General features: G+C 39.6%; 2 protein-coding genes across 3 annotated transcripts; one reads left to right on the top strand and one right to left on the bottom strand.

Moving 5' to 3' along the window:
- Positions 1 to 1,681: 1,681 nt before the first annotated feature.
- slc30a4 (solute carrier family 30 member 4) lies at positions 1,682 to 9,114 on the bottom strand. The gene is made up of 8 exons (XM_020627328.3): positions 8,969 to 9,114; positions 8,133 to 8,628; positions 6,669 to 6,815; positions 5,820 to 5,973; positions 4,117 to 4,333; positions 3,526 to 3,631; positions 3,300 to 3,434; positions 1,682 to 2,860 (listed from the first exon to the last, which is right to left on the bottom strand). Exons 2-8 carry the CDS (start codon positions 8,530 to 8,532, stop codon positions 2,706 to 2,708), a joined length of 1,314 nt encoding a protein of 437 aa, XP_020482984.1. The 5' UTR covers positions 8,533 to 8,628; positions 8,969 to 9,114; the 3' UTR covers positions 1,682 to 2,705.
- Positions 8,656 to 13,786, top strand: bloc1s6 (biogenesis of lysosomal organelles complex-1, subunit 6, pallidin). 2 transcript variants are annotated; one of them, XM_065952778.1, is made up of 6 exons: positions 8,656 to 8,777; positions 9,517 to 9,610; positions 11,337 to 11,496; positions 12,035 to 12,122; positions 12,221 to 12,307; positions 12,423 to 13,786. In XM_065952778.1, the coding sequence occupies exons 2-6, from the start codon at positions 9,547 to 9,549 to the stop codon at positions 12,540 to 12,542; spliced, it is 519 nt and encodes a 172-aa protein (XP_065808850.1). In that variant the 5' UTR covers positions 8,656 to 8,777; positions 9,517 to 9,546; the 3' UTR covers positions 12,543 to 13,786. The 2 variants fall into 2 exon arrangements, with proteins under 2 accessions (XP_065808850.1, XP_065808849.1); XM_065952777.1 differs by lacking the exon at positions 8,656 to 8,777 and adding an exon at positions 9,137 to 9,291.
- Positions 13,787 to 15,999: the final 2,213 nt, after the last annotated feature.

Below are 15,999 nucleotides of genomic sequence, written 5' to 3'. Positions count from 1 at the left end.
CCATCGTGTTTTATAATCAGAGACAATCCTTTTAACGTCCATTTGGTGTCTCTGAAGAGAAGAGAGAAAAAAACACTAGAAAACCCTCCCTCCTACTAAAATGTCTGAACCATGGCACTGTCTGGCATTTGCAGCCTGTGGGTCTGTTTGCCTCACAATGAATCTGAGAGGATTTCTCTTGAATTATTAAACAGTAACCAGGAAATGTTACGAGGCTGCAACAAGAGGGAGAGGCACTGTTTTTTTTGCTTCCTGGTGTGTTGAAGCTGCTTTTTAAAAAGGAAATCATTCTCCTTTTTGGACTCGCATACACACATGTTTGGTTTGCATGCGTACTGTTTGACAGTTTAAATCACTCCAGGCTTGATTCATTTGTATAAGTTTACATCTGGTTTTTAAAGCTACACATTCAGAGTCACAGTCACATTTCATAGCTTTAAAGAAAATAAACACAAGGTACCATGAACAAGCCCTGAATCTCCAGCTACTACATTTTATAGTTTCTAATACATTATTCTGCCGTCATTCTACAGTTATAAGTTTCACTCATCAAGTTACTGTAAGTTATTTCGGGAAACAATGACAGAAGAGGAAGGATATAGTGCGTGGTCTTAGAATGTGTGTACGTGACCGGGTCACAGCCTTCATCACACCACAGACCATGTGACCATGTACTGTAAGTGATGAAGGTATTACTCACATAGAGCATGAGAAATGAAAGATGGAGTTTTCACTTGTCACAGAAGTCAAAAATAAATATAATAAATAGACATACATACATGTATCTCTATTTGATATGGTTCATGTAAGGTTATCTACATGTGACTGAGGGGCCATTACAGCAGTTTATGGCACTCTAAAGTGAGGCTGGGCAGTCAGGTGGATGCTGTAAACTTCTGTCTCTGCTGAAATATAAACAGAGGAGTTTGCTCACTTTGCCTCTGGGGTGATGTGTTAAGGCGGCGGTTGCCTGGAAACTGGGACACTCCCATTTTACTCATGCTTTTAAAAAGTAAACCTTTGATACGGCCTCAATTTGATTATGAATATTGTTTGGGGTGAAAGGACTAAATAGGTTATGTTTAAGATGTTGTAAGTTCATACGCAGCACGCTCTATTTTATTCATATTTATATTTAGTCAATTATTGCCCAAAGCACGAGTAAACAAACATTAAATGGTATGTTAAAAGATCGATTTGGTAAATTTAAGACGTGTCTTTTTGAGCAAACTAGTTTTTTTAATGTTTGTAATGTATAGAACAAGCGTGTTTTTCTCTGAACATACTTGTTTTCTATTTTCCAGTAATAGATGGACAACTTGAGTATCAGAAAGACGTGTTTGATGATACTCTCTAGCCCATATGAGCGCCATCATTGAAGGGGTTAAAGCTGCTAAACAGGGAAATATAGTGGTTATCTTATCAAAAAGGGGCCTGTCAAGACAGGTATTTCTCAGCTATTGTAGTAGTGCACCACCTAGTGATGAAAAGTGGGACTACATATCCAGCACACATCAGCTTGCAAATTGTTTTTTTTAATTCACATTTATACTAATATTTATTCATTTAGTTTAGTTTACATGGATCATGTAAATGTGGAAAAAGATGGAATTTTTTAGAACAAACTTCACTACACAAATGCATTCAGGAAAAACAAACCAAGATACTGACAGGCAGAAACAACAGATTAAATACTTTATTTTAAAACAAAAACAATACTGTAGTTCCTGATTTCTCTTGATGATTAACATCAGAGGTGTGGAAAGGTTTATCCTTAAACCCACCACAGCCTCTCAACACTTGACAGAGAAACTCTGTGAACAACTTTATTGGCAGAGTTCAACTCACATCGCTCTCCTGCGTAACACTGCAACTCTGAGATACTGCAACTGTCTCCAACCTGTCTGCATGATCATACTGTCGATCATTGATATGAAAAAAAAAGTGTAAAGAGAGTAAGGCTGAAAACAAACAGAATTCATTCTTCTTCAAAGTCAGTCACACTTTGATTGTCAGATGTCTTCTACAACGTAGTTAAAAACATGCTAGAGTTAGATGTGAGAGTTTAAAGTTTCGGTAGTTGTGGGTCAGTACGGCCAAAATCAACTAACAAAACAAAATCTAAAACCCAGCCTTACATGAGACCTTTGCTGAAGAATGCTAATGGTTGAGTGCATTTGATGAGATGACTGAAGTGACACTCTTCATGTGCGTGAGTACAGCTTATATTTAATGTGACAACAGTTATCAGATGACATGAGGTACCTGTTCATTAGCTGAAATTCCTAGTACATTAACACGATCTTAGTTTTCAGTCTTCAAGCTAGTAACAAGTCAAATTTACATCAAATAAAAAAAAAAAGCAGTGTGAAAAATCAAAAGAGTGAAATAGAAAAAAAAAGGAACCTGTTGGAATAGGCTTTAATGGTGAATTAAGAGCATGGTTTTTTTTTTTTCCCATTCTTCTAAGCTGACACTTGAACAATTCAAACTCCACCCACATAGCTTTGCATAAAGTCCCTGAAGGATGAAGTGATCCTTTTATAAGAAATATGCATCTGAAGTTTTTCCGTCCTTTGGCACCTGTCTTTTTCCCCCTAATGAAAACATGCTGAGGCTCCTTCTATAGCACCAAGCTGTGATCAGCTTTCTGTGTGCTGTGCTCTCTGCCGTCTGTGGAAGTCAGTGTAAGCGTGAGTCTGTCTTCAGGCGCTGGGCTGCTGGCAGTGTGCACAGCTACGTACCAGCCTCTGTCTGTGAGTCTGGATCTGAACTGTGACCCTCGTGAGGCCGTAGGTGTGAAGCAGCAGGTGGCGGGCCTTTGCCTGGACCTCCTCCCAGTTGTTGGCACTAGAGGGTGCTGTGAACACAGACATGTATGTAAATATATAGAAGGAAACATGTTGAAATGAGTTTTAAGTATATGCTGTTATTTGGATGTCTCAAATATTAAAACACACAAAATCTTAAAATAAAATGTGCACATTTTGGTGTGTATGAAATTGGGAGGATGTTTTTTGGATGAGGTTAGTGTTTTGTTTCACACCCACATTTGTAGTTTCATTTAGATGTTTGCTTACTGTAACCCCTGACTACCACTGGTTGGATTAATAACATGCCCACATCTGTAGTGAAACTGCTGCTGCTTCTTTTATACGTTTCATTACACTTTCAAGTGTTGAGAACAACGTGGAGCTTGACAAACATAAATATGAGAAGTCTATGCCTCATATGTCAGTGCAGCTTGAAGAGTTAATACTGCGCATTACTGATTGTTTGGATATGTGGCCGCTACTCACTGAGCTGGAGATGCACTAAAGCTGCAGTCTTGTCAGCTGTCAGCGCCCACACATTCAGCTCATCCACTGATTGGACGTCCTCCAGTTTCAGCAGGTCCTCTCTGATTCGCAGAGTGTCCAGGTGTCTTGGAACACCTGACACAACAAAACAAAATCAAAACCATCTATCGCTGAACACTTGTTAAAAACATGATAATCTGAAAGCACAGAGTGACCAAAGACTCACCCTCCAGCACAATGACTATTGTGTCTCGTATGATTCGGAAAGTGGTGCAGAGGACCAGAACAGAGAAGATGTAGGTACAGATGGGGTCTGCCAGCTTAAACTCCGGCTGTAAAGTCAGGGGGTTACATCACATCAGCTACAGGCAAAGTTATTTTTTAATTTGCTTTAAGCACAACTTGATTCTATAATAGATATTTGATTTTTTCAGAGCCTTTTACATTTCTCGACCATGTTGCTAGTTAATCAAATTTCTAACCCAGGGGCCGCCAATCAAGTCCAACAATCACATGTAAATACTTTACTGGAAAATGACAAGGACTGCGTGGTTTACATCTGTCGTTAGCTAAGAATACATGTAGATGTAAGATCTGTCAATATTTTATTTCATCATTAATGTTTACAAGTTGATGAGTCTTTAAAATATTACAGATAAGTAAAAAATTAAAGTTTAAAGTCAGGAGTCAAGCACAACACAGATTAATAAATATTCTCCATATCTACAGAAATGTTTAACAAATGCGTAAAAACACTTCAGAGAATTCAAATGAAAAGTAAACCGCAAGTAAGCGTTTCTTTAAAATGGCAGGGTACCTTGAAGCGGACAACGTAGGCAGCTATGAGCACCCCGACACTCTGGAGGAGATCCCCCAAAGCGTGGATGAATGCGGCTCTTACAGCCAAGCTGCCTTGCTGCCTATGCTGCTGACCCGACCCAGCTGAACCGGAGGGAGCTGGAGGGCCGTGAGAGTGACCGTGGCCGTGAGAGTGACCGTGGAGGTGACCATCCTGGTTCAACAAGAAACCCATTCTAAAGACACAAGAAAACAAAGACTTATTTGAGGATTTCACGAGTTCTTTTCAATTCACATTCTGCGGACTAACTGCAGTCTATAGGCCTCATTCACCAATCGTTCTAAATAACAAATTTGATCTTACAGCCTACCTATGAACTCTTTGAGAAGATTCTGGGATTCCCCAATGTTTGATCACGTGGGATTTCTTCTTAGGTAAGAACAGAATTTACTAACACTCGAGTGCAGAAAGGCTCGGGCAGAAAGACAGTAATTGCATTTAATTTAAGTTTGAAGTTGTATAATATTAAAGGTTTCTACATTACAATATTCCATCCATCCTTCCATTATCTAAACCACTTTTTCCCCTTCGGGGTTTGCGGGGGTTCTGGAGCCGATCCCAGCTGTCATTGGGCGAGAGGCGGAGTACAACCTGCACTGTTCGGCAGTCAATCACACCGCTAAAATAAAGAGACAGACAAGCAGCCACACTCACATTCACACCTATGGGCAGTTTTAGAGTCACCACTTAACCTGATGAGCATGTCTTTGGACTGTGGGAGGAGGCCGGACTACCCAGAGAGCCCACGCATGCACAGGGAGATTATGCAAACTCCACACAGAGGGGAGCGGATTCGAACCAGCAACCTCCTCGCTTGTGAGGCGTCAGCCCTGCTCACTGCACCACTGTGCAGCCCATTACAATATTTAGTTTCATAATTAATAAAATAAAGTATTAAATACATATTTTATGATCATACAAATCTGTTGCTTTCAAAATAAATAACATTCACACAACACGTCAATTCACAAACATTATTTATGTTTACTTCATCCCATGTGTCTTTTTTTGTGTATCCTGTGTACGATTACTTGTTTGCTGCTGACCTTCTGCAGCAATATCTCCACTTCAGAACTACTAAAGATTCTTCTCCATTAGGAGTCAGGTGCTCCACCTACATCATCTTCACCCCTCTGATAGGCATCTCCACAACCTTGTTTTTTTTTTGCTACCAGCATGTGTTTCTGTCTGCAGGGCCCGGCGGCACTCATGCCCTTTTATAGGAGTTAGTGGGCGGTTACCTATGCTAATTGGGAACAACAGGCACGAGCCTTCAACTTACGATCACAAGTAGGTAAGATAATAACACTTCTGCGAACAATTCACTCAGTTAGGAACATCTTGGTTAATCTGACAGAGAGTTTTATTAGAAATCTTCTGAAGAAAAACGATAGAAAAACCTGAAGAAGATATTGGTGAATGAGGCCCAGTGAGTCTAGTCATTTATTCACCTACCTTCTGTTGTGGTCAAACATTACAAAACATAAAGCTACAGAGTACATAATAAACAGTACTTTGGACTCAACTGTGAAATTTTTGCTGATTCAATCACTTACAGATTAGCTGTCAGCACTAACATCAAACTACACTTCAGTCTCTTTTTTTGAGCCACTCACAGTTTTTTCTCTAAATAGATGTTTACTTGTCAGCATTTCACTTACATGAGGTTGACAGCCACCCCCACAGCTGCAGTGATGAGCATGACATCTCCGTTTATGTCGAAGTCTTGGTGTACCGTCCTCTGAATTGCCTCATAGAGCAGTATGGCCGTCAAAATGTAGATGAGCATCACACTGAGCACCGCAGATACCACCTCTGGGCCAGGAAAAAAATCACAATCAGTTGAGTAAGTATAGAAGCTGGGAGAAAACCTGAATTTTAACTGGCAGGACTAATATGGGAACCTGACTCAAAAAAGCTAAAGTGACGCTAACAGGAAACTTTGTAGATATATGTACGGTATATAAAACTGAAGTAAAAGCTCTTTTCTACATTTGAGTATAAATAATGGGTACTTCTTTATCTGAGTGGTTGCAGACATTCTGCAACATTGTGGGTCTCAGTAATAAATAGTGGCAGGTTGTAAAAGCAGTATTTTGTAGACTACTATATCTACACACCAACGTTATACAACAAAGGTAAACTCAAATAGTGGAAACTACACACACTCTGGCTGTTATAATATATATAAGTTATAATATTTGTGACAGTACAGAGTATCAGCCAATGGGGCTGTGTACTTTTTTGCAGAAATATCAATAATCTGAATGTCTCCTGACTGTCCAACTGAATCTAAAGTATCCTCTCTGAGATCTGATCTTGTCTGAACACTGCTGAACACACACTTTCATCCTCAAACATGACTCATCTTCTGAAAAAAGAGAAGTATTCCTTTGCCTCAGACATGAAGGAAGAGAAGTATTCCTTTGCCTCAGACATGAAGGAAGCAATTGCAATAGGAAGGGCAATTGCAAAAAAAAATGAGAAGGCTTCTGAAATAGGAGACATACCAAGACGATGCAACCCAAAGGTGAACTTTTTAGTGGGTGGTTTTGTGGAGAGCCAGAGGGCCAGCAGAGAGAACAAAATGCCCACCACGTCTGTTAGCATGTGCACAGCATCAGTCATGATGGCAAGGCTGTTTGATACATAACCACCTGAAAGGAAAACAAAAACTTGATTAAAAAAATCTTTTTTATATCAATATGAGCAATTTGTGGAGGGACAGATTTAAGATACACAACACATGCCGAGATGCGTGTGGCAGAAATACATCAGCAGCAAAGTTCATGCTAAGGTTTTTTTTTATATTTATTTGAACTGACAGATGGTCATTGGGGCAACAGGTTCATTACTTTTTTTTTACTATTCCTTAGTAGGCAATGATTGAATTTTGTGGAAACGGTTGACAAAAGTAGTGTATGTACTCATATATCCCGAGGGGAATGACATCTTAATTAACAAGAGGTTGAACTGTCACACACTTTGTGCAAAAACGTGATTCTGTTCTGGTCTTCGTCTTTCATGAAGAAAAGCTGGATAATGAAACTAGTACCTTTATATGATGAGATTTAAACATGTATGGGCTCTAAAACAATTGTCTTAAGCATATCAACATGATAGTTTTCAGCACAGTCAGAAATTAACATTTTGTTTTAAGTTTGCTCCACAGTTTTCTTTTTGGTATCTTCATGATAAAAAAATAAAGAAAAGTAGATATAAGTGCTTTTAGAATTTGAATCAATAATCATGGATAGATGTTAGCACAAGCAAGTCGACAGGACGGCTTTAAGGGTTCCTGCTTTATAGATTTTAATGATTTTTGACATGTATAGACAATCGTCAGGGCCTGGGGTGCTTTTTCGTGCAGACTGAGAAAAAAACAATCTTGATGTAGAGCTGAGAGATACAGCGTAGTCAAGCAATGTGTAGGACAGGATCACATTATGTCATCCTGACAAATTTCAGCCTAACTACAAAAACAACCTGCACTTTTCTCAAGATATTGAACCACAGTTTCCTCTGTGAAATAGCCTTTTAGCATGAAGCTTAATGTTTCATGATGTTACATTAGCATTTATGGAAAGTGGCTGCCTCTATAAAGCACTGCTGAGTAACTGATCTGTAGCCATTTCAAAATACCTCTAGGGGTAGGTTAGAAAATGTCTTTATGGTGTTAACCAACATTTTACAGGGGTCAACATAGTCAATTTGTTCCGTTTATTAAACTGTGTTGATAAGCGAATGAAAAGTCATTGTCTCTGTCTGTTTCATTTGTTGTGTGATTGTAAAATTGGGTTTGTTTGAGCAGCCAAGAAAGGCAAACTTACTTCACTTTACAGTGGTTCCCCTTTTTTTTTTATATCCAAATAACTGTGACAGTTGGGTCATAAAGTGAAGACAGGTCCCTCTCTGGCCAGCAGTGATAAAAAAAAATAACAATGTAGAGTGGGGTTAACTTTGCACCTTCTTACCTATTATTTCACCTGCCATGAAAAGGAAATACAGCACAGCTGCAATGGCAAGCCTCTTCATCACCCTCCTGTGTTTAATACTCTCCCTCTTCTTGTTGCAGCTGTCACAGGGGTCCATGTTCAGACCCGGGCTGCCCATGCTGGAGGAGGACTCGAGCAAGGAGTCATCGTCATCATCCGCCACGACCAGCGTGTTCACCGCCACTCCGTTGGACGGCGCTCCGGCAGAGTAGTCCGACATCTCTCCTGACACCACCACCTTCAGCTTGTTGAATTTAGGAGCCTCATCCTCCGCCAGCTCGTCGGAGAAGTCCAGGGGAGCCGTGTCGCTCAGGTCCCAGTCGCTCGGAGCCTTCCTGAAGGCAGACCGCACCCTGTTCAAAAAGTTCCCACCTGACATCTTGCGGAACTATATACCCAGGTGAGCACTGCCTGAAAGGTGGTGTCGTCTTGGGGGAGATCATTCACGTGTTTATGACGAGGTCCATGTTAGCACCTGGAGGGAGAGAGAGAGGGAGAGAGAAACGAGAAACAGGATTCAAGACAGCGCCGTTTCACGTCAGCAATTTCAACAATGACATCTCGACAAACCTGTTTACGTCGCTATCGAGCTCCTGATTTGACGTGTTAAAGACACATCCACGGGTAACTCGCATTTCTATTCGAGCTGATAAAACTTTTGAGTTCAATAGTCCCGACAGAAAACAGCCTGGACTAAGCAGTAACACGCTAGCTGGTTCCAGGTTAGCCATATCGGTTTTTTTTTTTTTTCAGTTTTGACTGCAGACATCACTTGTACTTTAAATAGTTTGTACAAAAACACGAGGCACACTCACCTTGTAATGTTCTCCTAATCTGAAAAACTTATTTCAGTCCTCGGGTAGAACTGTCATGGTAATACTAATGTAAACATCAGAGTCACAACAGGAGTTACACAGTAGCTACCTCTGCATCCGGAACAGTAGCGCGAGTCTGGTGTCGTCATCACGCAGTCACGTGATGACGCGAGAGTCACATGACGTTTCTTTTTTTGTTGTCAGCTGCAGCAACAAACATCTCGCAGTTATCTACTCTCTCCAGCTTTTTTTTTTTTTTTTTTTGGTCAGAAGAAGTCAAGTCACCTATCCTTACACTTAATTTAAAGTAGAAATAAAACCAGGTAAGTGTGTTTTTGAGTGAAGTTAAATGTTCTCAGGTTGCGGAGTGGCTAACCGTGTGGTTACTAATAAAGCAGCTAGCTGGACACTTCCTCAGCGTGGAGATTCCTGTGTTGTTATAAGCTAACGTTATAACCGCTTTGGTAGAAAATACACTGATAATTGCCTTTTGATATGACAATAAGAGTAATCATTTGTTTTGTCTGGTGCTTTTTTTTCTTCTTCAGGCAAGTCTGGGTGAGAAAGGGTCGTTGCAAATGGAGGAAGAGGGGATGGGAGATGAAGGACCTTCGTCCCAGAGTGAACTTCATCAAAGTGAAGGTGTGTGTGTGTGTGTGTGTGTGTGTGTGTGTGTGTGTGTGTGTGTGTGTGTGTGTGTGTGTGTGTGTGTGTGTGTGTGTGTGTGTGTGTGTGTGTGTGTGTGTGTGTGTGTGTGTGTGTGTGTGTGTGTGTGTGTGTGTGTGTGTGTGTGTGTTTTCTGCTGCAAACGTCACCAGGGCATAGTTGGCAATTACAGGTAGGTAGAAAGGGGGAGACACAGGTGAATGGGGATAGGGAATTAGTGGAAGCCACACAGTTTTTTTCAACCATAAGTGTGTGAAGATGTTGTCCGTCTGATGCAGAATAGGCAACACAGCCGTGTTTTTGTTAAATACTGCAAACATAATTAACAGCGGACATTCCCTTTTTTACCCACCATGAGTTGGAAATGACTTAAAATTCTCTCCAGTTGCACTTTTTGTTGTTATTGCCACTACAGTATGTTAATGTTCAACCTGGACTTTACTGTACTGTCAGTACCTGTCCAACCTGACCTTGAATATAGATAATTGAAATCCAGCTTTAGCCCTAGTCTTTTGGGTAGCCTACTATAATAACATCACCCGAGATTACCAATTACTAACTTGTACGGGACACAATACATGAAAATAATGTTATATAGTTAGAGGTTGAACTTGCAGTTTGTTGTGTATGTCTGTCTAAGCTTTTGCCCGGGTACACATTCAAATCTTTGTGATGTTTTAAAAATAATGTTGAAAATCTAGCAGCAGCAGTGGCACAGACTAAGATGTACTTATCGAGTTCAATGTCAGAAACATTGTTGATTATGCCATGTTCATGACATGTCCCTGTTATCTTATTTACCATTTTCATTTCATTAAGACTGGCGTATATCTTTCCTAAGAGTTTATGTCTACATTTTTTCTAAATACTCTCACATATTTGACTTGGTGCTTATTCATACAGAAGTACCTGAAAACAAATCAAAAACAGCATTAGCTAAAGTGTGTTATTTAAATTGAGAAAAAACTAAATCTGAGCGAAATCTGAAGTGTTTTGATTTTTTTATGAATCCCCAAATTAACAACTCTGCAAAGATACAACTGGCTTGTGTTGTCTAACAACAGAAACGCTCACATGCTACAACTATTGGACTCAAACTCATCTCTACTATCTCTCCTGTTTAACAACATAGCAGCATTACTTTTCCTTGACTTGTAAAAGTCAATATACTGAAGTTTGTCAAACAGTGTAAACAGCTTGACTCTCTCGGCTGAACTCCACATAATCTGAACAGTATCATCAAGGTTAGACTACTTGGCTAAAAAGTGTTAATGGTGTTTTTAAGTCAGGAGAATTATATATTGAGTTATTTTGAGTTACCAAAGAAACTCAAAATAAACAAGTTTATGACTCAATCAAAGTACTCACTTACAGGTGACACTATTATGATGAGGTTCCTTGACTAACAATAAAAACAGCTACCTCCTTTCTTAAAACATTTCTCGAAGTCACCAGTGAGGGTTGCAAGTTGAGTTTCAGAGCAATTCAGTCCTGCATCTTAATAGTCGGCAGACATATTAGAGAAGATGAAAGGTAGCCTCTCAGATTTCAAGCATGCCATGATAACATTTTAGTAAAGTCCTTTTTGAAGCTAAAGTTGCTGCCACCAGAACACCAATAACCATGACATTTGGTTTATTTATCAAAGGCTTTTTTTCGTGACATGAATGCTTTGTGCATCTTTCTTATCTCCTTTTCTCAGATCAAGAGTTGGCACATCAAGAACCACTGCCTGTTGAGGACTCATCCCCTGTAGAGAATGTGTTTGTAGATAAGAAAGCAGTGGACAAACTCACAGAGGGATTACTATCTCACTACCTACCTGATCTACAGAACTCTAAACGAGCCCTACAAGAGCTCACGTAAGCATTGCCCTGAAAACTTGAAATCACACAAACTTGCTTAGAAATTCTCCTTTTTAAGTTTTTTATTGAGAACGATCTCATATATATTAAGGTACAAAAGAACTGTTTAAAAATGTTTTGTGATTTGGTGTTTAAGTAAATAGGAAGAAAATCAAAACACTTTTTTTTTTTTTAACAAGCCGTCTTTACCCGCACAGCTTTCAGAAATGTGATTCACACAAACATGTTGACATACACAGATTGCAGTTTTCAGTAAACAAATGTGGCACGGAGAATCATATGACGAGAAGAACAGGACGGACATGTTCACCAGTAGCTTTTATGCTTCAATGCTTTGTGTCCGTCCATGAAAACCTTTCACCTTTAATAAATTTGCCGTTCAATTGTACATTTAATGTCATGTTAAAAGTTAGCTTTCTGTCACAAATATTAAAAAATGTCATCTTTCTATCTATTTACTAAGTAGATGCCAAAACAAGTAAAGTTGTGGTTAAAAGTGCACTTTATGACATTTATTTCATCCCTTTTTTACCAGACAAAATCAGCTGGTATTATTAGACACTCTGGACCAAGAAGTCACAAAGTTTCGAGAATGTAACGCCTTACTGGACCTCAATTCACTGGTATGTTCAGGCTGAACCATAATCTAATTTTCTACTCTATATTGGTTTGTGTTCTGTTCATCAGGCAGGAGGAATGATTTCTAATCCAGTTTCCTTAGTTTACAGAGGCGAAGGTTTACCACAATAAACTGGTGAACATAAGGAAAGAGATGATAATGCTCCACGAAAAGACAACTAAACTAAAGGTACCTCTTATCTATGTCAAATGGAAAACTTAAAGGAATGGAGGACATTATGGTAGATTGGATGCAAGCTAAATATTTTATTACTGATTAAATGTTGTCTGTTGTGTTCTCCCAGAAAAGATCTCTGAAGCTGCAGCAGCAGAAGCAGAAGGAGGCGCTGGAGAAGGAGCAGCAACGTGAGAAGGAGCTTGAGAGAGAGAGGCAGCTGATCGCCAAACCTGCTAAAAGAACGTAGGGACCCCCCCCCCCCCCAAGTATGTCAGCTGTATTAATGGACCGTACAGGTGTTTTTGTACGTTTATAGCCAATTCACTAGATATTATTCACGCAGACATTACTGCTTACCATTTTCCAAAGTGCATGTGATTTCGATGATCATTTCAGGCGAGAACCAGAAAGACAAGGTAGACAAGGTAAGATTTCCAAACAGGGGAAGATTTGCTTCATGATAAAGCAGTTGACAGTGCTAATTGATTTGGCAAATGAACAGTTTAAACTTAAAAAAGACATGACTTAAAAACGGTTTGTTGCCTAGCTAGAGAATCCTTTTTTTCCGAGCATGTTTTTCACATAAGGTTTTATTTTAAAATCACAATGCCCAAGTTTGCAGCATGTTTGCAACGGAAATCCTTTTAGTTTTAGGGTGAATGTTCTGAAGTCAAACACACTTAAAGAAATTAAATTAGGTTTCTGGAACAACTAAGATTATCGTCAATATTTATTTGTTTAAATTGTTTCCAAAAGCATTAGAGACTGTTGTCACTTTTCTGCTTTTGTTTACAGAACATGCCTTGTAGATGTAGTCATCTTGGTAGCTTGAGTCCTTTTGTGTCTTCACTTGTGTGATGACACGTGTATCTGTTCTCCAAGGCTGCTGTAGGAAAGGTCTGTATGGGAACAAATCATTTCAAAATCTGTTTAAAAATCTCTCAAACTGTAATACGCTTTGGAAAATGGTTGGCTTAATAGAGAATGTGGGATCTTCAGTTAATGGGCTAAAACTTGCAAAAACTCTTTTATGACCCTTAAATCTGCCATTGCCAAGATCACCACAAACCAAAGACATGGACTAAATCATCAAATGCTGGTTACATCTCACTATCAACCTGTGATGACAAACTCTAGCCCTTCCCTGACAACAGAAGGAAATCCTCAAAGACACTTTTACAGTCGTCAGACAATGACCCGAAGGAGAACTGTGTGCTGTATTTTCTTTAACATTAAGTGTTAATATATGTTGTTGCTGCCCTGTTAGTGTTGAATGCTATAGAGCAGGAATGTTGTTTAAGCTTAACTGACCGTTTGTCTGGGGTTCGGATACATTCAGAATGGATTACAGTAAGTGACAAACTTGACCCCCACCAAACACAGCATTTAAATATTTGTCAAAGAAATATTTTAAGAGGCCTCTATGCACTACTTACACCTGAACCCCCCTGTGCTGTTTGTACTGTTAATAATAAAAGCAAAGCAAACTGGTTTGTAAAAACATTCTTTCTTTTTTATATTTCCTGGTCTTGGTACACCTTCTGAGCTGTGGATTTGATCTAATGGTTTGTATGAACTGAAGAATTTGCACGCTTTTATGTCAAAATGTAAAACGCATACGCTCTTGCATATAAAATGGTGTAAACCACCACATTTCAGGCCCATATGTTAAATGAAGGCTGTGCAGTGGTTATCACTGTTGCCTCACAGTTAGACAGAAGCCTCTCTGTGCGGAGTTTTGCATGTTCTCCCTGTGGATGAGTGGGTTCCCTCTGGGTTCTCCGGCCCCGTCCCACAGTCCAAAGACATGCTCGTTAGGTTAATTAGTGATATTTTTCCTATAGATGTGAATGTCTGTTTCTATCTGTCAGCCCTGATATTGACTGGCGACTATTCCAGGGTGTAACCCCACCTCTGATGGATGTATAATTAACTATACAAACTGTATTGATTCTCTCAGTCCACTAGGTGTCAGCAGAGACCAGATGGGCAAATGTGCTCCTTGATCCGCTCATTGCTTTAACACTTTTACACCCGCTGGGGTCGCACCTACAACCAGAGAGGAATAACTATATATTTAGTCTTACCACTTTAATTGGTTTAAATGAAAACCTGTAAAGTTTCTGTAAGCCATGCACTTCACAAAACATTTAGGGTGTGAAAACAAATTCCACAGCCCCTCTTTTCTGCTGGTTTTTCATTATATCCATCTAGCCTGATTACCTGATCAGGTGAATTTAATTAACTGTGATCAATGAGCTGGAAGAACAAAGCTCCAAGATTGATCTTTGTTTACCGAATTCCTAAGTGCGTCATCTTTCCCCAATAACACCAACTTGCAACTGAAATGGTCAACACTAGACACATGTTTTCAACCAACATTGTCTCTTTTCACACACTTTTTCAGCCTCATTGTCTCATGCCGGCCACACAAACACAAGTTTGTTGACAGAAAAGTAGGTTACATTCCTCTCTTCACCAACACAAGCATGTGTCTGTCCCACCCCCGTCCAATTCACATAAAACTCTAAATTTATACTCACTACTACAGCAGGAAACACACTCACCCCGCCTGGTGATGTTAGGGCGGAAACTGCACCACAGTGTGGCCGTGGCTGGGTCTGGACTCTGGGAGAGAGAGGCAACATGATGCCAACCTGATGAAAGTGAAGCAGTGCAGAAACCACATAGTGAATATAGTTCTCAGTACCTTGACTTTAGGCTTTGTTTGACATGTTTTCACCTTATATCTAAATGCAGTTGAAAACTATATAAACACCTTTTGTTACACTTTTTTTAGATCTAGGTTTTAGATTTCTTGGCTCTTTCTGGGTCAGTGTGATGTGAAGAGGAAAGAGGAAACATGTTTTGCCTGGGTTGGTAATCATGTTGAGAGGTTTAGCAGGTGCACATTAGAGGCAAACGTATTCCTAAAAAGCCTCTCAAATGGATGGGGCCCCAGTGGTGTAACGGTTAGGGCACACCCCATGTACAGAGGATGTAGTCCTCCAAGCAGGTGGCCCGGGTTCGAATCTGACCTGTGGCACCTCCAGCATGTCATTCCTCTCTCTCCCTCATTCCTGACCCTATCCACTGTCCCATCCCTTTTAATAAAGGCATAAAATGACCAAAATAAACCTTAAAGAAGAAAAAATAATCTTGCAGGTATAGATTATCTTCATTTGTTTATTAATATGGTACTAAAATCTGACATTTATTATTGTATTGTATTTATCAATTTTTCTGTCTGTGCCAGAAATAACTGTAAAACCAGAGTCAAAGTCTTCGTATGTGAGCAAAACCTGGCCAATTAAGATGATTCAGAAACAAGCAGATCCCGCTTCAATGCTGTACTTTGGTGATTTTAGGAGTTTTTAATTTATGAATGAAGGGAAGGGGAACATAAATGATTAAGTTCTATATGGAATCTGGCCATTAATTAATCATTCAGTTTCTGAGATTTCTAAGAAATCTGTCTGCAAACTTCACTTTGTAGCGTTTCCCTGGACATTGAAAAGCACCTCAGGGTTCTCAGATTGAATTATTCCTATTGATTTTAAGAAAACAACTTGTTTGCCTCTGTTTTTGCCTCTCATTCACACAGAGTTCATCTCAAACAGGATCTGCTCTTAATTAGTTTGTTCTCTGATTGAATTGGGCGATGTTTTTTTCCAGCAGTTGGGGGTGTATGATGCTCCAAAGTC

This window comes from Labrus bergylta, chromosome 3, assembly GCF_963930695.1.
Source record: "Labrus bergylta chromosome 3, fLabBer1.1, whole genome shotgun sequence".
NCBI lineage: Eukaryota > Metazoa > Chordata > Actinopteri > Labriformes > Labridae > Labrus > Labrus bergylta.
This window is presented reverse-complemented; position numbering and strand designations above follow the sequence as displayed.